We start from the raw sequence: 16,823 nt of genomic DNA, 5'->3' as shown, positions 1-16,823 counted from the left end.
GTGTCATTGTTGTCCTTTACTAGGAATTCATTGGTTTGAATACAATACTAAACAACTAATGTTTTAGTTGGTAAACCTCACTTTTCTTGCCATAAAGTTTACCAAAAATAGATGGAAAGCATAAAATATAAAAATATGTATCATTCATTTACATGCATCAGTCTTTATAGAGACCTGTATGGTTTCATTCCAAATTGCTATAAGATTATGATATTATTACAAGTAGTTACTTGATCCAATTTTTGATGGGCTAATATGATTGAGCAGATTTAATATATATGCTTTACAGTTTCCACAAAATATTTTAATGGCCTACTCTTAAAGCAACTTTCTGGATGCTCAAGACCTCAGAAGTAATAGATATATTGACATGGGATTTATGTTTTCACTCTTTCTTTCATTACAAATCAGCTTTAGTAGATACTCCTTTAGAAGCTGGAATCATTTTGAGTTTCCTAAAGAACACTGAAAGAGATGTTCTCAGTATTAAGCAACCTAGATAAACAAAATTAAAATGCTTACCACATTTTGTTTACATGATCACTGTGTTTATGTTACCATGACCAACAAAAAGAATGAAATACATCTGCAAATTAGTAAATTGCTATTTTTATTTTCTTCTGAAGCACTATACCTAAGAATAGTGTATCCTCAGTTATAATGAGTAGATGGGCAACTTGTATCTATAGAATTATTATTCCATAAATATCATCTGATCTGTATTTGAGAAATATCAAATCCCTCAATTTGGACATGTTTTTGACTACCCTAATGAGATAAATCCATCTGGTTTTGTTTAAAATTGATAGTGCTTTTCAACAAAAGAGAAAAGAGAAGAATATGAGCCAGGCTTGGTGGTGCAGCCAGCCCGTATTCCTTTCTTGGGAGGCTGAAGTAGGAAGACCATAGGTTCAAGACTGTTGGGTTATATAGTGAGTTCAAGGCTTAGGTAATTTAGTGAGACCTGGTCTTAAAAAGAAACTAGATACAGCCCAGTGTGAGAGCACTTGCTTATTAACACATACAAAGTCTTGGGTTCAACCTCAGCTACCCGGAGTAGGATAGCTACTAACAACTTCAAAACATGAATCTGCTAAAATTGGACTGATTACTCAAGCTTTAAGCCACTGAATGTGGGACAACCATCTAACTTGGAATGGTGAATGTTACAACTCCAAGGCATATGGGTTAAAAATAATTGTTTTCCATCTATTGTGTGTATAGGTCTTTTGTGTGCATGTATTTCTTTGCACCACATATGCCAGCTACCCATGGAGGATCTTCTAGATGCCCTAGAACCACTTACAGACAGTTGTGAGCCACCATGTAGTTTCTGGGAACTTTACTCCAGTCCTCTGCAATAGCACCCTGTGCTCTTAACCACTGAGCTATCTTTCTAGTCCCACATTTGGATTTTTTAAAAACTTCATACTGAATACAATATAAGGGATTCTTTTATAGTTAGTTTATATGTAATCTGTAAATTTTTTTTGCGATGGTCTCACTCTGTAGCCCTGACTAGCCTGGAATTCACTATGTAGATGAGACTGGCCTCAAACTCAGATCTACCTGTCTCTGCTTCCGAAGTGCTAAGAGCCACCATGCCTAACACAAATTTGCAAAATTCTAATGACTAAAATTGTAAAAGTATTATAATTAATACTGACTTTATAAATTGGTCTTGGGGCAACCACCACTGCCTAATTTTGCTTCAAGAAAATTTCTATACCCACTATACTAGAAGGCCTTCAATTACAAGAGCTTTTTGTGTATTTTCTCCTTTATGTCATACTATATAGTATAGATACCTATTGAGATCAAGTGACCTAAGATGAGTAAAAGCCAACTATACATGAGAATAGCTGGAATGTAGACTAACTTTGACACAGATTTAATTTTGAAACTTAAAACTAGTGTCACACTGCTTGAAAGGTAACAGGCTCTCTCTATTACTCTCAGGAATATAGGTAGTTTCCTTCAACCACGCTGCATAATGTGGCTTATCTTTCTAAGACTTTAGCATCTCTCAGCTGGCTTCCATACATAGCCTAATGTTTAAAAGCTGAAAAGGCCCACACAAGTAGAATGGTACCCCTTATTAAAACTGATGAGATGACGCCTCAAACTCAGGAGAGGCAGGCAACATACAGGCCTAGATAAAGATGTTGAATTTTTTTTTTTTTTTTTTTGGTCTTTTTTTCGGAGCTGGGGACCGAACCCAGGGCCTTGTGCTTCCTAGGCAAGCGCTCTACCACTGAGCTAAATCCCCAGCCCCGATGTTGAATATTTTAAAAGTATTCTCTGTCCACTGTTAATAGTGGTTAGGTACAAGGATAAATTATCTTAGACACTAGGAAACATAAAGTTTAACTTCTCCAATCTATGTTCATGTGTGCCATGGTCTTCATTGTTAGCTCCACACAGACAGTCTTCGTCAACTAACATTACTTTAGCAGCAAAAATAAAAGTTTAAAGTTTGGTTTTGGCACAAGTGGGACATATATTTTTTTAATAGACATCAAAATGAATGTTCTATCTCGAAATTAGAGACATGATAATTTGAAATCATAAGTCAGCATAATTGAAGACTTTTACTGAGATAGGATCTCACTTACTATGCAGACTTGACTAGCCTCAAACTCACAGAGCCTCCTGCCTGAGTGCTGGGATAAAAGGAATGCACCACCACACCCAGCAAGACTTTTGTTTTTAAGAAACCTTCTTGAAAAATGATTTCTAAACTTATGAGAATATTTACATTTGTATCTACCAGGAAAAACTATGAACATCAAGCTATATAAAATACAATTGTCACAACAAAAGAAAAACGTTAGCTATACAACTTGAAGAAAGATGTAGGAAATAAAATACCAGAACATCTCAGGGGCTGGAGAGATGGCTCAGCGGTTAAGAGCACTGACTGCTCTTCCAGAGGTCCTGAGTTCAATTCCCAGCAACCACATGGTGGCTCACAACCATCTGTAAAGAGATCTGATTCCCTCTTCTGGTGTGTCTGAAGACAGCTACAGTGTGCTTATATATAATAAATGAATAAATAAATCTTTTTAAAAAATATCAGCACATCTCTATGGTCTAGAGAAGACAAGATTTTGGCAGTGATAAGCATTCTGGAAGAAGCAGGACAAATTCTCCAAGCCTTACTCCAGCCTAGATGAAATATTATCCCAAGTTATCAACCATTCTTTAGTCTTTATATTTACCAAGAAACTTCTTGTTTATTAATCATTTACTCTATGTAGGCCAATTATACAAATTAATATATTTATATTATAATTGGGAAATCTCTTAAATCTTACAAAGGTCCACCAGTCCTCACTGATGGTTTGCCAATCTGAGGATCAAATCTTCTATATGTATTCACCTATATTATGTCCTGGGAGGTCCGGCTGGAACAACCAGCTGAATGATCTCTCTCTCTCTCTCTCTCTCTCTCTCTCTCTCTCTCTCTCTCTCTCCACTCTCCCCATGTCGAACTGTAACACAAGTCACCACAATCTTATAAATGTCTGTATCAATCTGAAAAATAAAATCACATGTCAAGATTGGTAAACAACCAAGAGAGATGGCTGAGACACTAGCACAGCAAGGTAACTGGGAAGAAAGGTTAACTCCAAAAAAGATTACTATTCTTTCTAAAGATGGCCTGTGGCCCTAATGATAGGTGGCATGCATTTTGAAAGGAATATAATAGAACCCAAATCTGAAAGTTTAAATATTTTATGGTATGATTTGACTTAAGAAGGTACTTAATGAACCTTAATCTGATGAAACCTGTTTTTACAGGATTATATAGTGTATACTGCTGTATACAAAGGGCAGTGATATAATGAAAAAAATAGAATGTATCAACTTCATAAGACAAAGCTACATTTCTTAAATGATTTAAAAGATAAAGGAAATGAATTTATAAATTAAGATAGAAATATCAACCAAGTACCATATAAGGATCTTATCTGATCCCTAACTCAAGAAAACTAACAGTTTATAAAACTTGAAAAGAGATAACTGAAGGAATCTGACAAGTTTACATAGTTGATCATATTAGAAAATAACTTTTTAAGCATTTTCAGGGTATTGTAACTATTTTAAAGACTATTTCTCTTCTTAAATATACACCTTACAGTAGGTAAAGGTAAAATAGTAGGCTAACCTTTGCTTCACAGTAACTGGGGAATAGGGATGAAAGCTGAGGCATAGGCTGCTAGAACGAAGCACGGTGATGAAGGAAGGACAGTCTATTATACTATACCCAGATTTTACACTACGTTTGGAACATTCCATAGTGAAATTTAAAACAATAACAAACAGATTCACACATACACATAGAGGGAACATTTCTCGGTGTTCTCAATAATGGAAAAAATTCTAAATCTAGCTTTTGGCCCCATAAATAGACAAACAATCTATCTAGCAGTCCACCACAGAGTAGCAAACACGTTTACCAAGCCATCTTCTATCATTGGCCTAAATAGGACATGGGGTTTTCTGTTGAGTTATTTACCAGATACCTTTTAATGTCCAAGTTTGCTACCCAATTGCTTTGTGTTTAAGAAAAGTTAAAATAGGAGCTGGAAAGATGGCTCAGTGGTTAAGAGCACTGACTGCTCTTCCAGAGGTCCTGAGTTCAATTCCCAGCAACAGACAGCTACAGTGTACTCATATATATAAAATCAATAAATCTTAAAAAAAGAAAGAAAAGTTAAAATAATTTCTGAAACTAACAGAATTTTAGCATTCACAGAATTTTTATTCAGCATAACCATAGAGGCATTGTCTTCATGCTGTCATACAGACACAGAGACAGATACAGCACAGTATCTATAGTTAGCCCAAGCACATTCCTTTGGAAGCTCATTTATATGTCTTCATATGCCACAGCCCATCATTTAGATAATGGATATTTTCAATGCCAATTCCTTTGTTGACTTTCTCACTGTAGAAAGAAAAAAGAGAAACATGCTTTATGAATTTTATATTTATGCATTCATGATAAACACAATCTGAAGTATCTTAATATTTCATAATCATTGAGCAACATGTAAAAAATTTATTGTCATTATATTATATTATTTCCTACATTACAGACTCTGTGGCAGTTTGTGGGGTTTGGATGTTTGCTTGGTCTGATACCTCTTTTAGTTGGCTATTCGTTTTTTGTGGCGCTACAGAATCAAACCCAGGGCTTTAAACATGCTATACAAGCACTAAGCCACATAAACCACCTCTGAAATTCATATCAACAGTGATTCTAAAGCTGGGTATAAAGCACACATCTGTAATCCCAACACTGGTGGCAGATTAGGAATTCAAGGTTAACCTGGGCTACAAGAAACCTTATCTCAAAACCCCAAAAATTAGTCAGGTGGTGATAGCAAATTCATTCTCATTCTCATTCTCTCTCTCTCTCCCTCACCCCCTCCCTCTTGTAAATTCTCTTAATCCCAGCACTTGGGAAGCAGAAGCAGTCGGATCTCTTTGAGTTCAGGACCAGCCTGCTCTACTGAGCTAGCTCCATGACAGCCAAGGCTACACAAAGAAACCTGTCTTGAAAAACCAAAACAAACCAAATTAAATTAAAATACTAATACCAACAGACTAGGCAAATATCAACATAGTAAACCTTGAAACAAAATAAAATTTACATCATATATATTGGAAACATGCCATATTTCTTCCATCACCAGATCAGAATGTAAAATAGTACATAGTCCTGAACTATAGCATGATTTGTTTTTGAGGCAGTTTCATTTTGTGGTCTCAAATAGCCTCAAATCCTCAATCTCTCTGCTTCCACCTCCCAAGTGCTAAGATTCTAGTCATGTGCAACTATACCAGCTATATGTGTGTTTTAAAAACTAGCAGTAAAACACGCACCCTTCTGTTACCAACTTAAATCTAGATACTTGAGAAAATCCTAAAGTACCACATACATAGGTATGAAATACTGTTTTGGCATGTTTCCTTTCAAAATGCTTAAGAGTGTAACCCTGAAGACAAAGGGCTTCCTAAAGTGTTAGGAAAAAATAAGAAATGATCTACTTGGCTTAGGTATTTGTAAGATGTGGTATGAATAACATCAAACTTCACCTGAAACAGATGCTTCTTGAACTACCACTTATATGTCAGTTAAAGGAGCCTAGAGTGAAACTTACATATCTTCTGCAGACATCTTCATGACGCCCACACATAAAGCATGTTGTTTTCCTTCTGCCATGATTGCCTGAAAACAAGCTAAGAAAACTATTTCTCAATTTGGGGAAGGGAAATGTGAGAAACAATGATCCTTTTGCCATTTGAACCAATCTTTTGTCCTCTCCTAGGCCACTGACTCCTTAGGAGCAGGAACCTGCGAGTCTGTGGGTGCAATGTAAATATCCAATAAGTCATAAATGAATTAGTCCCTTTAGTTTCAAGCCAAGTATCAGTCCTGTACCTCTGTATGTACCAAACCAGGAATCAGGCAAAAAGGAGATAAAACTTACTGTGGACAAACAGTACAATCTGTGAAATATATAGCAATTGTTTTAGTACTTTTCACCACCAAATAGCAGCTTTATAGTAAATAACACATAAGATAATTATATTCCCAGCTGGGCAAAGTACAAGCTGATAAATCGCCACACTCAAAAAGTTGGAGAAGAAAAACCATAAATTTCAGGAAAGCCTGGGTTACATAGCTAGTTTAAGGCCAGCTCTATGTTATATAGCAAGACATTGTCTGAAAAAAAAATACATTTCCATTCTGTTTTGAAGAACCCATCATAACAGTTTCAACCTTTATATAATTAAAACAATGAATATCATTTAAAGTTTCTATGTTTCATGCTGTAATTTTTGTTTTTAAGTTCAAATATATACACAATCTCTCTATAACTTTTAATAATTCCTCTAAATCTGTTATTTCAAATGAGTAAAACTATCTTCAAAGGGGCGTAAGGGATGATGGTAAAATTTACTACTAGGAAGATTTTCAAGTGAAGGAAAACAACAGAATTAAAAACATACCACTGTTTAAATCTATAAACATAAAAGATAGACTTGTCCTCACAGAGTACTTTTTTTCTGTTGGCTTTCTAGTGGTCCATTCAATGTAGCAAAAATAATTTGAGCACCTAGTATGTAATTAGCATCTATGTCAATAAGTGTGTCTAACATACACAACTTATTCTATCCTTAAGCTATAAATACCACAAAAGGAGACGTTTTAAGCACAAGGCACAGAATATACCTTTTCTTTTTTGGTAGTGCCACACTATGTACCATTCACAAAGATCCTCTTGAGTGCTAGGACTAAAAGCATGTATCTACCATTACACCCTGATATGTTCCTTGTTGACTACATAACTCAGGCTGGCCTCAAACTAACAGCAGTCTTCCTATCTCAGCCTTTCAAGTGCTGGGATTACAGACGTAAACCACCACATCCAGTTAAGACATACCTTTAAACACATTCCAAAATACTAGTTTTTTTTAACCTCATAGTGATTTCCTTGTTCTCACCAACTACTATTCCCTTTCTCAACTTGAGACTAATGACAAAGCAGAAGATGGACTCCTGTCGGAATTGACAAAAACCTATTTAATAGATAATATAGTTCAATGAAATATGCAAAACAGAAATGATACAGAATCACTTAGTCCTATCCATGGTGTAAATATACCCTTTAAACTGTATGGAGCAGAGGTTTAGCGGTAGACCTCTGTAGTAGCAGTACCTGGGAGGCTGGGTCAGGTATGGAAACTCAAAATTAGTCTGGATTGTGAAAGGAGGTGGGGGTGGGGGGACAGACCTGATGGCTTACACTTGTAATCCAGCAGTTAGGAAGTAGAGGCAAGAAGACTGAATGGGTTCCAGGCCAGCCTGGGATACATGAGACTGTGTTTCAAAAACAAACAAGAGAAAACAAAGTAGGAGTGGTTTCCTCCCTAGCAATCCCTAAACAAAACAGATAATAGGAATGGTGATCATGGCTTAAAAGACCAGCATATAAGGGTTTGGGGATTTAGCTCAGTGGTAGAGCGCTTGCCTAGGAAGCGCAAGGCCCCGGGTTCGGTCCCCAGCTCCGAAAAAAAAGAACCAAAAAAAAAAAAAAAAAAAAAAAAAAAAGACCAGCATAGCCAAATGTTATGGTGCACACCTTTACTTCCAGTGCTTAGGAGGCAGAAGCAAGATCTCTAAGTTTGAGGCCAGCCTGGTCTACATAGCAATTTCTATGCCAGCCAGGGATATATAGTGAAACACTATCTCAAAGGAATAAAAAAATCCAACGTAACAAGTTGTGCTATACATGAAGACTATTTTGATTTGAATCTGTCTCGGTTTGCACTAGTTTGTTTTTGAAATAAAGTCTCATGTACTAGCCTTGAACTTATGGCACTTGTCCTATGTCAGCTTCCCAGGTAGGGGGAATACAGGTGTACACCACTACTTATATCTCCTTGTGCCTTTCTTTGAAATAGTCTGTTTTTCACTCCTATAGTTATTTTTATATGGTTTCACTTGCTCCTTATTGTTAGAATCTACGTTACAGTGTGTGTAAATGCATTTATTTGACCTATTACATTCATTATTAATATCTGCTGCTTTTTTTTCTACTGAGACTTGAAATCATGCAAACTAAGATAGTCAAGTTTAGTCAAGCTGGGGGCCATATTTGAGAACTGATACAAGCATATCACCAGTAATTCAAGCCTCCATCTTAAAAAATGTTTATTCAAATATTTTTAAGTTGGATATATTAAAAATCTCAAAATATTTTCTAAATATGCATGTGTGCATGTATGCATGCATGTGTGTTTAAGTGTGTTTAGGAATCAGGAGTGGCAGTGCTCACCTGGAATCCCAATACTTGGAAAGTTGAACTAGGAGAATCACCGTAAGTTCAAAACTAACTTGTACAGCATATCAAAGCTATCTTCAAAAATAAAAATAAATACGCATTTCTCAAGTCCAAACCACCACCAAAAAGTGAATTTTTAGACAGAATATAATAATGCATGCTGCCCAGCACTAGGAGATTGAAACAGGAAGATTCACAGCCACCCTGGGCTACCTAGTGAGTTCTAGACTAATCCAGGCTACACAGCACAAGATACACCTCCACCCATCTCTCTCTTTCTCTCTCAAGCAAACACAATTAAAAACTCCTTTTTTGAAAGAGAGAGAGTTTCTCTGTGTAGCCCTGGCTGTCCTAGAACTCTCTGAGATCCACCTGCCTCTGCCTCCTGAGTGCTGAAATGAAAGGCTGAGCCACCATCACCCAGGTAGTAAAAGTGAAGTTTAAGGTAATGCTGAGGACTTCTGGCATTTCTCCTAATGCGGAGTGGCTTGAGCTGTGAGCATCCATACCTGCTGCCTCAGTTCAGTTCCCTCTTGAACGCTTTTACACCACTGAATCTGGACAATCAAACTAAACATTAAAGCGACAAGTCATGCGCAAACAAGGGTCCACACATCGCTTATAACCTATTCAGAATCAAGTTTCAGACGCTTCCTGAGTCTGATAATAGCATGTAAGCGGGCTGCAATGACATGGGAACTCCTTCATAACTTTTCAATTAGCTTCTGTAATTAACCCAGGTAAAATGAAACATAATTTATCATTAAGAAATTAAAAGGGAAGGCAAGATGGTTCAGAAGGTATAAGTGCTTTGAGACACAGGCCTGATGACCTAAATTCTATCCTAAGAATAGGATAAGTAGATAGAGAGAATTGACTCCTTTTTAGGTGCACATGTGTAAACACACACACACACACACACACACACACACACACACACACAAATATTAATTTTTAAAGAAATAAAAAAGAAATTAGGCATGATGATAATATATGCCAGTAATCCAATGAACCAAGAGTCAGGAGTTCAAGACCAGTGTTGGCTATATCATAAATTCAAAGCCAGTTTAAGATATATTAAGACTGTTGAAGAAGGAAGGAAGAAAGGAAGGCAGCAGGCAGGCAGGCAGGCAGGCAAGAAAGGAACTGGGAATAATAGTACACACCTATAATCCCAGAACTCAAAAAGCAGAGGCAGGATTATAGAGAAGACAAAGATAGCCTGTGCTATACAGTAAAATCTAAACCAGCCAGGCATATAATATAAATATATATATATATATATATATATATATATATATATAAGAGAGAGAGAGAGAGAGAGAGAGAGAGAGTGAGAGAGATTAAAAAAGAAGAAAGAAAAGATAGATAGGTATTATGGCACATACCTTTAAACACAGGACTCAGGAGGCAGAGGTAGCAGACTTTCATGAGTTTGAGGCCAGCCAAGGCTAGTGAGACTGTCTCAAAAAAAAAAAAATACCAAAGCAACAACAACAAAACCAGAATATAACCGGGACTTGGAAGAAGTGAATAAGATTACAATAGATTGTATATATGTATGTTAAAAATTATAAAAGAACCTTATTTGCTAAAAAAGATTGTAAAAGGGAGCCAAGGGTGGGCAGTGATGGCATATACCTTTAATCCCAGCACTCAGGAGGCAGAAGCAGGTAGATCTCTGAGTTCGAGGCCAGCCTGGTCTACAGAGTGAGTTCTAGGACAGCCAGGACGAAACAGAGAAACCCTGTCTCAAAAAAACAAAAAACAATCAAACAAAAAAGGGAGCCAGGCATGGCGGTGCTTGCCTGTAATGACAGAGCTTGGAAGGTTACTTATAGAGCACCCTGACTACCCTGGGTTAAATGAGACACTTTCTCAAAACAAAAAAGAAGACAGAAAAAGAATGCTTGTTTCCAAGTTTGTTTCACATCTTTTCATGGCCAAGAAAGAGTATGTCTCCTTTAGTTCAGCATGGTGATACATACCTATAATCCCAACATTCAGGAGGCAGAGGTAGGAGAATTGCCATTGACCTGAGACCAATTTGGGATAAGTAGTAAGTTTTAAACCAGCCTGGACCACATATTGAGTTTGAGGCCATCCAAGTCTACATAATAAGACAAATAATAAATAAAGTAGAAAAAAAGGAAAAAAAAGTTGGCTTATTTGAGTTTATCTCTCATTTCTCTTTGGCCAAAATTAAAAAGTTCCCTTCAACAGGGTGAGGTAGCAGATGACTGGTCCCAGCAGTTGGGAGACTAAGGCATCAGAATCACAAGTTCAAGACTAACCTTGACTTGGCTCTGAAGAAATAATAATATAAATTAAAAACAAATGTAATAGTCTCTTGGATGATAGGTTTTTCAATAATGACAAGAATACAATGATCAGTTTTCAGTAGTTAAACCCTGGGAAGGATACAACAATAGTATCTACTGCAGCAGGATAAAGCTTAGCTCCAGGAGACGTTAAGCCGGGACACATGATATTTGCTCCACTGAGTACAAATTTGATGGCTCCTTTATCAACCTGCTGATGTGGCAAGATAAAAGGATCTACAAGAGAAGAAATAAATTATACAAATTAATATGACTGAAGACTCAAGATAAAGGCAAAGAACATAAAGAAGTATTTTCCAAAATTACAGTACTCTGATGGTTGCAAAATAAAAGCCAAACCACTCTTCTTTACTGACAAAGTTGATAAATATTTTCAAGAAAAGAGTGTAGCAATAAGCATCCTCATAGACTGCTACAAGGCTTGTAAATGGGTATGAGCCTCCTTCAGGACATCTTAGCAGCATACATTGAAAGCCTTGAAAGAAGATCCACTCTTTGACCTAGTAACTCTACTTCTATGAGGCTGTCCTTAAGAAAATGGATGGATATGCAGGATATTGGATAGAAAGGTATTCGTTTCAGCACTAATATATAAAACAGAAATAAAGTGAGATAGATCACAATGTCCAACAAATGAGATAAGATATAAACAACTTAAGGTATGCCAATAAGAGTAATGTAACTATAATAAACCATGCTTTTAGAGAATAGTTAATGCCTAGAAAATGTTCATAATATAACATTTGAATGAAAAAGGCAGAAATAAAATACTCTCAAAAGATCAATGGTCGTTAGGAAAAAAGGGGGAGAAGGTGACCAGGTAAACCAACAGGTATATTTAAAGGAGTAAATTTATTCTGTATGACATTGAATGGCAGACACTTGACATTTTGGGTCTGGTAACACCTATAGAATTATATAACAAGAACCTTTATGACAAATAATGTTATAGTGGTTCACAAACTGTAAATACGTATTAACTTATCAATGCAAAATCTTAATAGAGGAAAAACTGAGTGGCAGAGAGCCCAATTTTAAAAGAACAAAAAAGGTTGTGCTTAGCAGTACAGTGATATATACCTAGCATGCATGGGATCCTGAATTCAATCTCCAGCACAAAATAAAACGAAGTAGAAAACATTCTATATAACAGGAAATGAAATGGGAAAGAGGGCTGGAGAGATGGCTTAGTGGTTAAGAGTACTGACTGCTCTTCCAGAGGTCCTAGGTTCAATTCCCAGCAACCACATGGTGGCTCACAACCATCTATAATGGGATCTGATGCTCTCTTCTGGTGTGTCTGAAGACAGATACAGTGTACTTATTATATATAATAAATGAATAAATCTTTTTAAAAACGGAATCTCTAGAGGCTTTCACAAATGACTAGAGGAGTTTGTTGGTTTTTTTTTTTTTTCTGAGAATTATTTAGGTATGTATTTTACCAGTGTTTTGTCTGAATGCATGCTCACCAGGAGAGGGAATTGGATCCCATGGGACTACAGAGAAACAGTTGTGAGCCACCATATAGATGCTGGGAATTGAACTCTGGAAGAGCAACCAGTGCTCTTTAATTGATAAACCATCAATCCGGCCCCTAGAGAAGGAGTTTTTAAGCTTTTCAAGATCCCTAAAAGTAATGACAATGGCTATGGTATAGTAGCACCACTTTATAATCCCAGCACCTGGGAGGTGGAAGCAGGATAATTAGAAATAGAAAACCAGCCTTGGCTACCTAGTGTCTGTCTCAAGGAACAATAACAAACAAAAAAAAAAACCAACAAAACAAAAAATTATTCCCATTCCATCAGAATTTAATCTCTTTTCTATATATTTAAAGATTTATTTATTTATTATGGATATTGCATTCCTCCTGCATGTACCCCTGAAGGCCAGAAGAAGGCATCAGATCTCATTATAGATAGTTGTGAGCCACCATGTGGTTGCTAGGAATTGAACTCAGGACCGCTGGAAGAGCAGTCAGTACTTTTAACCTCTGAGCCATCTCTCCAGCCCCCAGGATTTAATTTCTATCAGGTTTTGATCTGGAAAAAAAAAAACAATGCTTAATTGAATACTTATACTTAGTTTTATAAATATTAAAATATCTCACCTGCTTAAACAATTTTGCTACTCCTGACCTCTATAACAGTAGGCAATTAAAAATTTATCTCCTTGTGATTGAATGACTTTCGTTTTTTTTACAAAGAGATAATTCATTCAGTCACCAGTACTCATCATCAATAGAACCTGTAAGTCACTACTTTTCTTTCTACCTCTTGGCAACAATAACAAACTGAAAAGGAAATATTTGTTTCCATTTGAAAAGTTCTTTCAGGGTTGGGGATTTAGCTCAGTGGTAGAGCGCTTGCAAGGCCCTGGGTTCGGTCCCCAGCTCCGGAAAAAAAAAAAAGAAGAAGAAAAGAAGAAAAGTTCTTTCTCACTGGAATTAGATCTTCCTTCAACTTTTTGTAATATACTTAAACTAACAATCTGTAAATGTATATATAAAATAAACAATATATTTAGTTTCAAGACATCTGTCCGTGTACTCATTAGTAATAAATAGGATTTCCATATTTACCCAATGCAGAGATAATTACAGAACTCTAATAACAACCTTAAATGAAAATGGTCAAAGCCCTTTTTAGCTTATGTATATGTTTACAATTACATACTGGTCTATTCTTCCAACTGCAATAAGGACAGGAGTGTATGTCTGTCTTTGCTTACAATTGTAACACATCTTAGTAAGTAGCCCAGTGCCCACCACATAGAAAGTTCACTAAATAATTATTGAATTAATATATTTCTGGGGTCTTTATTTGTTTGGGGAAAATGCATCACTCTGTAACCCAGACTGGCCTCAAAATTGTATCTATCTCTTGTCTCAGCTTCCTAAGCTCTGTGATTTATATCTCCAGGCTTTTATTGAATGGATGAACTAATGAATGCTTCTTTGTGTGTGTGTGTGGTGGGCTTTCTCTAATGCATAAGAGAATTTGCATTTTTTAAGACTTATCACATGATGGGGAGCCACTTTACCTTTATATTCCTGATTACTTGGCACTAATAATAAATAAAGCATCAGAAGTCACTTTCTATTCCTATAGTTTTCAACTCCTTTTGTATATTTTTATATTCCAAAATGTGTATTTCTACCAAGACTTACATTTATGAAGTAATCTTAAGGTTGGATAAAAAGGCCCTTCTCTTTGTCTAAAAAACAGTAACTCTCCATTTACTGTAAGGATTTCTATGTGTTCATGGCTGTAAGAAAATGTCACAGAGAACCAAGTTAGATACTTTCTTTCAAAAATGAATATAAGTCAAACATCCTATAAAAATTATAACATGAAATATATACATACAAAGATATATTATTTTCCAGTAAATATTCTGACCAAAAAATACTTGTCCAATACGGAAAAAAGGGAGGAAATATGACCTGCTACAGCCAATTTCATTCTACATTTTATTATTGTAATTCCACTGTCAAGTATAAAAATAAATCTCAAGAGCAAACTGAAATGAATCCATTTATAAATAAAAACAAATCTTTGATAAAATAGTACACAAAGCAACATTTTCATATATGTAGATAAGATTTAAAAATAGAAATACAACTTTTAGAGTTAATTTTGTCTATTCTCATCATTGGTCTATCGATAATAATTTCATTTAGAATGAAAACAATCTAACCTTTGATATTCAGCTACTCTAATCTTTACATGGAGAAAAACAAGGACTTACCATCGGACAATTTTCACAGGATCTTTCTTAGGCATGATTTGATTAAGCCATGGTTCAATACCTGGAAATTGCTCTAGCAATTGATTTTTAATACCCTTAATAACCGAGGTTTTCAACTGGATGCAGTTGGACACATTTTCTTTTTCATCAAATCTGGCAAATGATTTTTTTCGAGAAAAAAAAAAGGGCATTGCTAAGCAGAAGAATCAGAAAATCTAAAAGTAAGGTTCTAATTAATCATCTATTCCCAAGCAAGTACTCATGCTTAAAATAATTATGAAATAAATTGTTTTTAAAATACCAATTTCCATTTGTCTTATCAATACAAAACCAACGTTTTAAAGAGAATAAACTGTCATACATACTGCAATTAATGGGGGTAGAGCAACTGTTATACTAAAATCTATTATCAGTTAATGAAAATGCCTTTTACTGAAAATTTCTGCTCAAAGAAAAAAATACTTATTCCCATCCATAATAAAAATCTATTTTTTTAAATCTAAAAGAAACCTCACACATTAAAATACAAAAGACCAACCGAAGCATAACAAAAGAATGAGCCCCAGCAGGCTATGTAGTCTGTTAATTTTTTAAAAAAGAAATAGTGGGATAATTTTAAAATCCCTATCCAGATTTGCTCAAATTTTCATGCACAAAACCCACCTTCCTTTGCCCATGTTTCCCCTTTTTCTTTTTGCGTCTATCAAATCTGGAAGATAAACCCACTGAATAGGTTTCCAAGGAATTTGGTCTTCCTTACACTGACTAGCACACAGGGCTACCACGTTGTTCTCAAGACAAGGTTAATCTAGCAGCTAAGCAATAGGCTTGACAGACCAGCCGCTTGCTTCCTGTCACCCAGACTCCTTCGCTGCCATGACCCAGGAAGTCAAGCCTTCCCTTTTTCAGTTCATAACTAATAAACATATGGCAGAGAGTGCAGGGCTCTCCTCTCAACTAAGGATGTGCCCCTAAATCACAGTGCAAGGATGTGATTGGTAGAAACCTAGGAATGGAGATAGCACTGGCGGAGGGGGCAGAACAGGGCTAAGGAGAAAGGAAATGGGAGCGGGAGAGCCAAACCCGATTGAGGATTAAGGATGGAAAGCTTAAAGAAGTGTTCCAAGTCCGGAGTGAGAGCATAGTACTATATTTACAAAACCTTAGAAGTCAGGATGGCAGGGGCGGGGGAGAGAGAAAGAGGACCTTTGCTCTCTCCCTCTTCCCCACCCCCACCCCCACCGCCTTTGTGAGCAGCCGATGGAGGCCACTGCGTGTCCTTACTTCTTGAACATGATCCAAGGTGAAAGGGGCGACGATAGGGAAGGGCCCGGAATGGGAAGGAAATTGAATTAGGAAGGGTCCGGCACAAGGAAGGCCGGCACTGACAGTCTGAGCTGCTGTCGTTAATCCGGAAGGCGAAAACACTATCCGCTTTACGGCCCTATGCGAAATCTGACTACTTCCGCTCCTCTCGCCTCCACGTTGACGCTTTTGTCCGCTCCTTTTCAGTAACAGCTTATTCTCCATTGGGGGTAGCCGAAAGGGCGGGACTTCAGAAGGAAGAAGTGATCAAACAATTCTTTCTGGTGGCTGGAAGAGAAGAATGGAGGAGGGAGGAAATCAATCAAAGCAGAAATTGTGGCAATCAGTTACCGGTTCCTCAAAGGGTCAAGATTCTTTGGTCTTTGTTGTTACCTACAACTAAGCTAAATAGTTTGTAAGGATAATAGGTTTTCCTTCCTATCTGAAGCAACCGAGTGAATTGAGGCTTATCAAGCAGCTTGAACTTAGGCGAGGCTCATAGCTTCTTGTTAAAATAATGTTAAAGTTGTCAGGTTCAGCAAATAACAAGATATATAATTAA

General features: G+C 36.5%; 1 protein-coding gene across 3 annotated transcripts; it reads right to left on the bottom strand.

The window, feature by feature from the left end:
• Positions 1 to 4,747: 4,747 nt before the first annotated feature.
• Positions 4,748 to 16,376, bottom strand: Mcts1 (MCTS1, re-initiation and release factor). Of its 3 annotated transcripts, none has more exons than NM_001434002.1 (6): positions 16,241 to 16,376; positions 14,957 to 15,109; positions 14,376 to 14,473; positions 11,286 to 11,419; positions 6,174 to 6,241; positions 4,748 to 4,954 (listed from the first exon to the last, which is right to left on the bottom strand). In NM_001434002.1, exons 1-6 carry the CDS (start codon positions 16,249 to 16,251, stop codon positions 4,873 to 4,875), a joined length of 546 nt encoding a protein of 181 aa, NP_001420931.1. In that variant the 5' UTR covers positions 16,252 to 16,376; the 3' UTR covers positions 4,748 to 4,872. The 3 variants fall into 3 exon arrangements, with proteins under 3 accessions (NP_001420931.1, NP_001037702.1, NP_001420932.1); NM_001044237.2 differs by lacking the exon at positions 16,241 to 16,376 and adding an exon at positions 15,620 to 15,766; NM_001434003.1 differs by lacking the exon at positions 14,957 to 15,109.
• Positions 16,377 to 16,823: the final 447 nt, after the last annotated feature.

Source organism: Rattus norvegicus, chromosome X (genome assembly GCF_021556685.1).
Source record: "Rattus norvegicus strain SHRSP/BbbUtx chromosome X, alternate assembly SHRSP_T2T, whole genome shotgun sequence".
Classification (NCBI taxonomy): Eukaryota; Metazoa; Chordata; class Mammalia; order Rodentia; family Muridae; genus Rattus; species Rattus norvegicus.
Note: the sequence above shows the minus strand (reverse complement) of the source record. Positions and strands in the feature narration are given on the sequence as shown.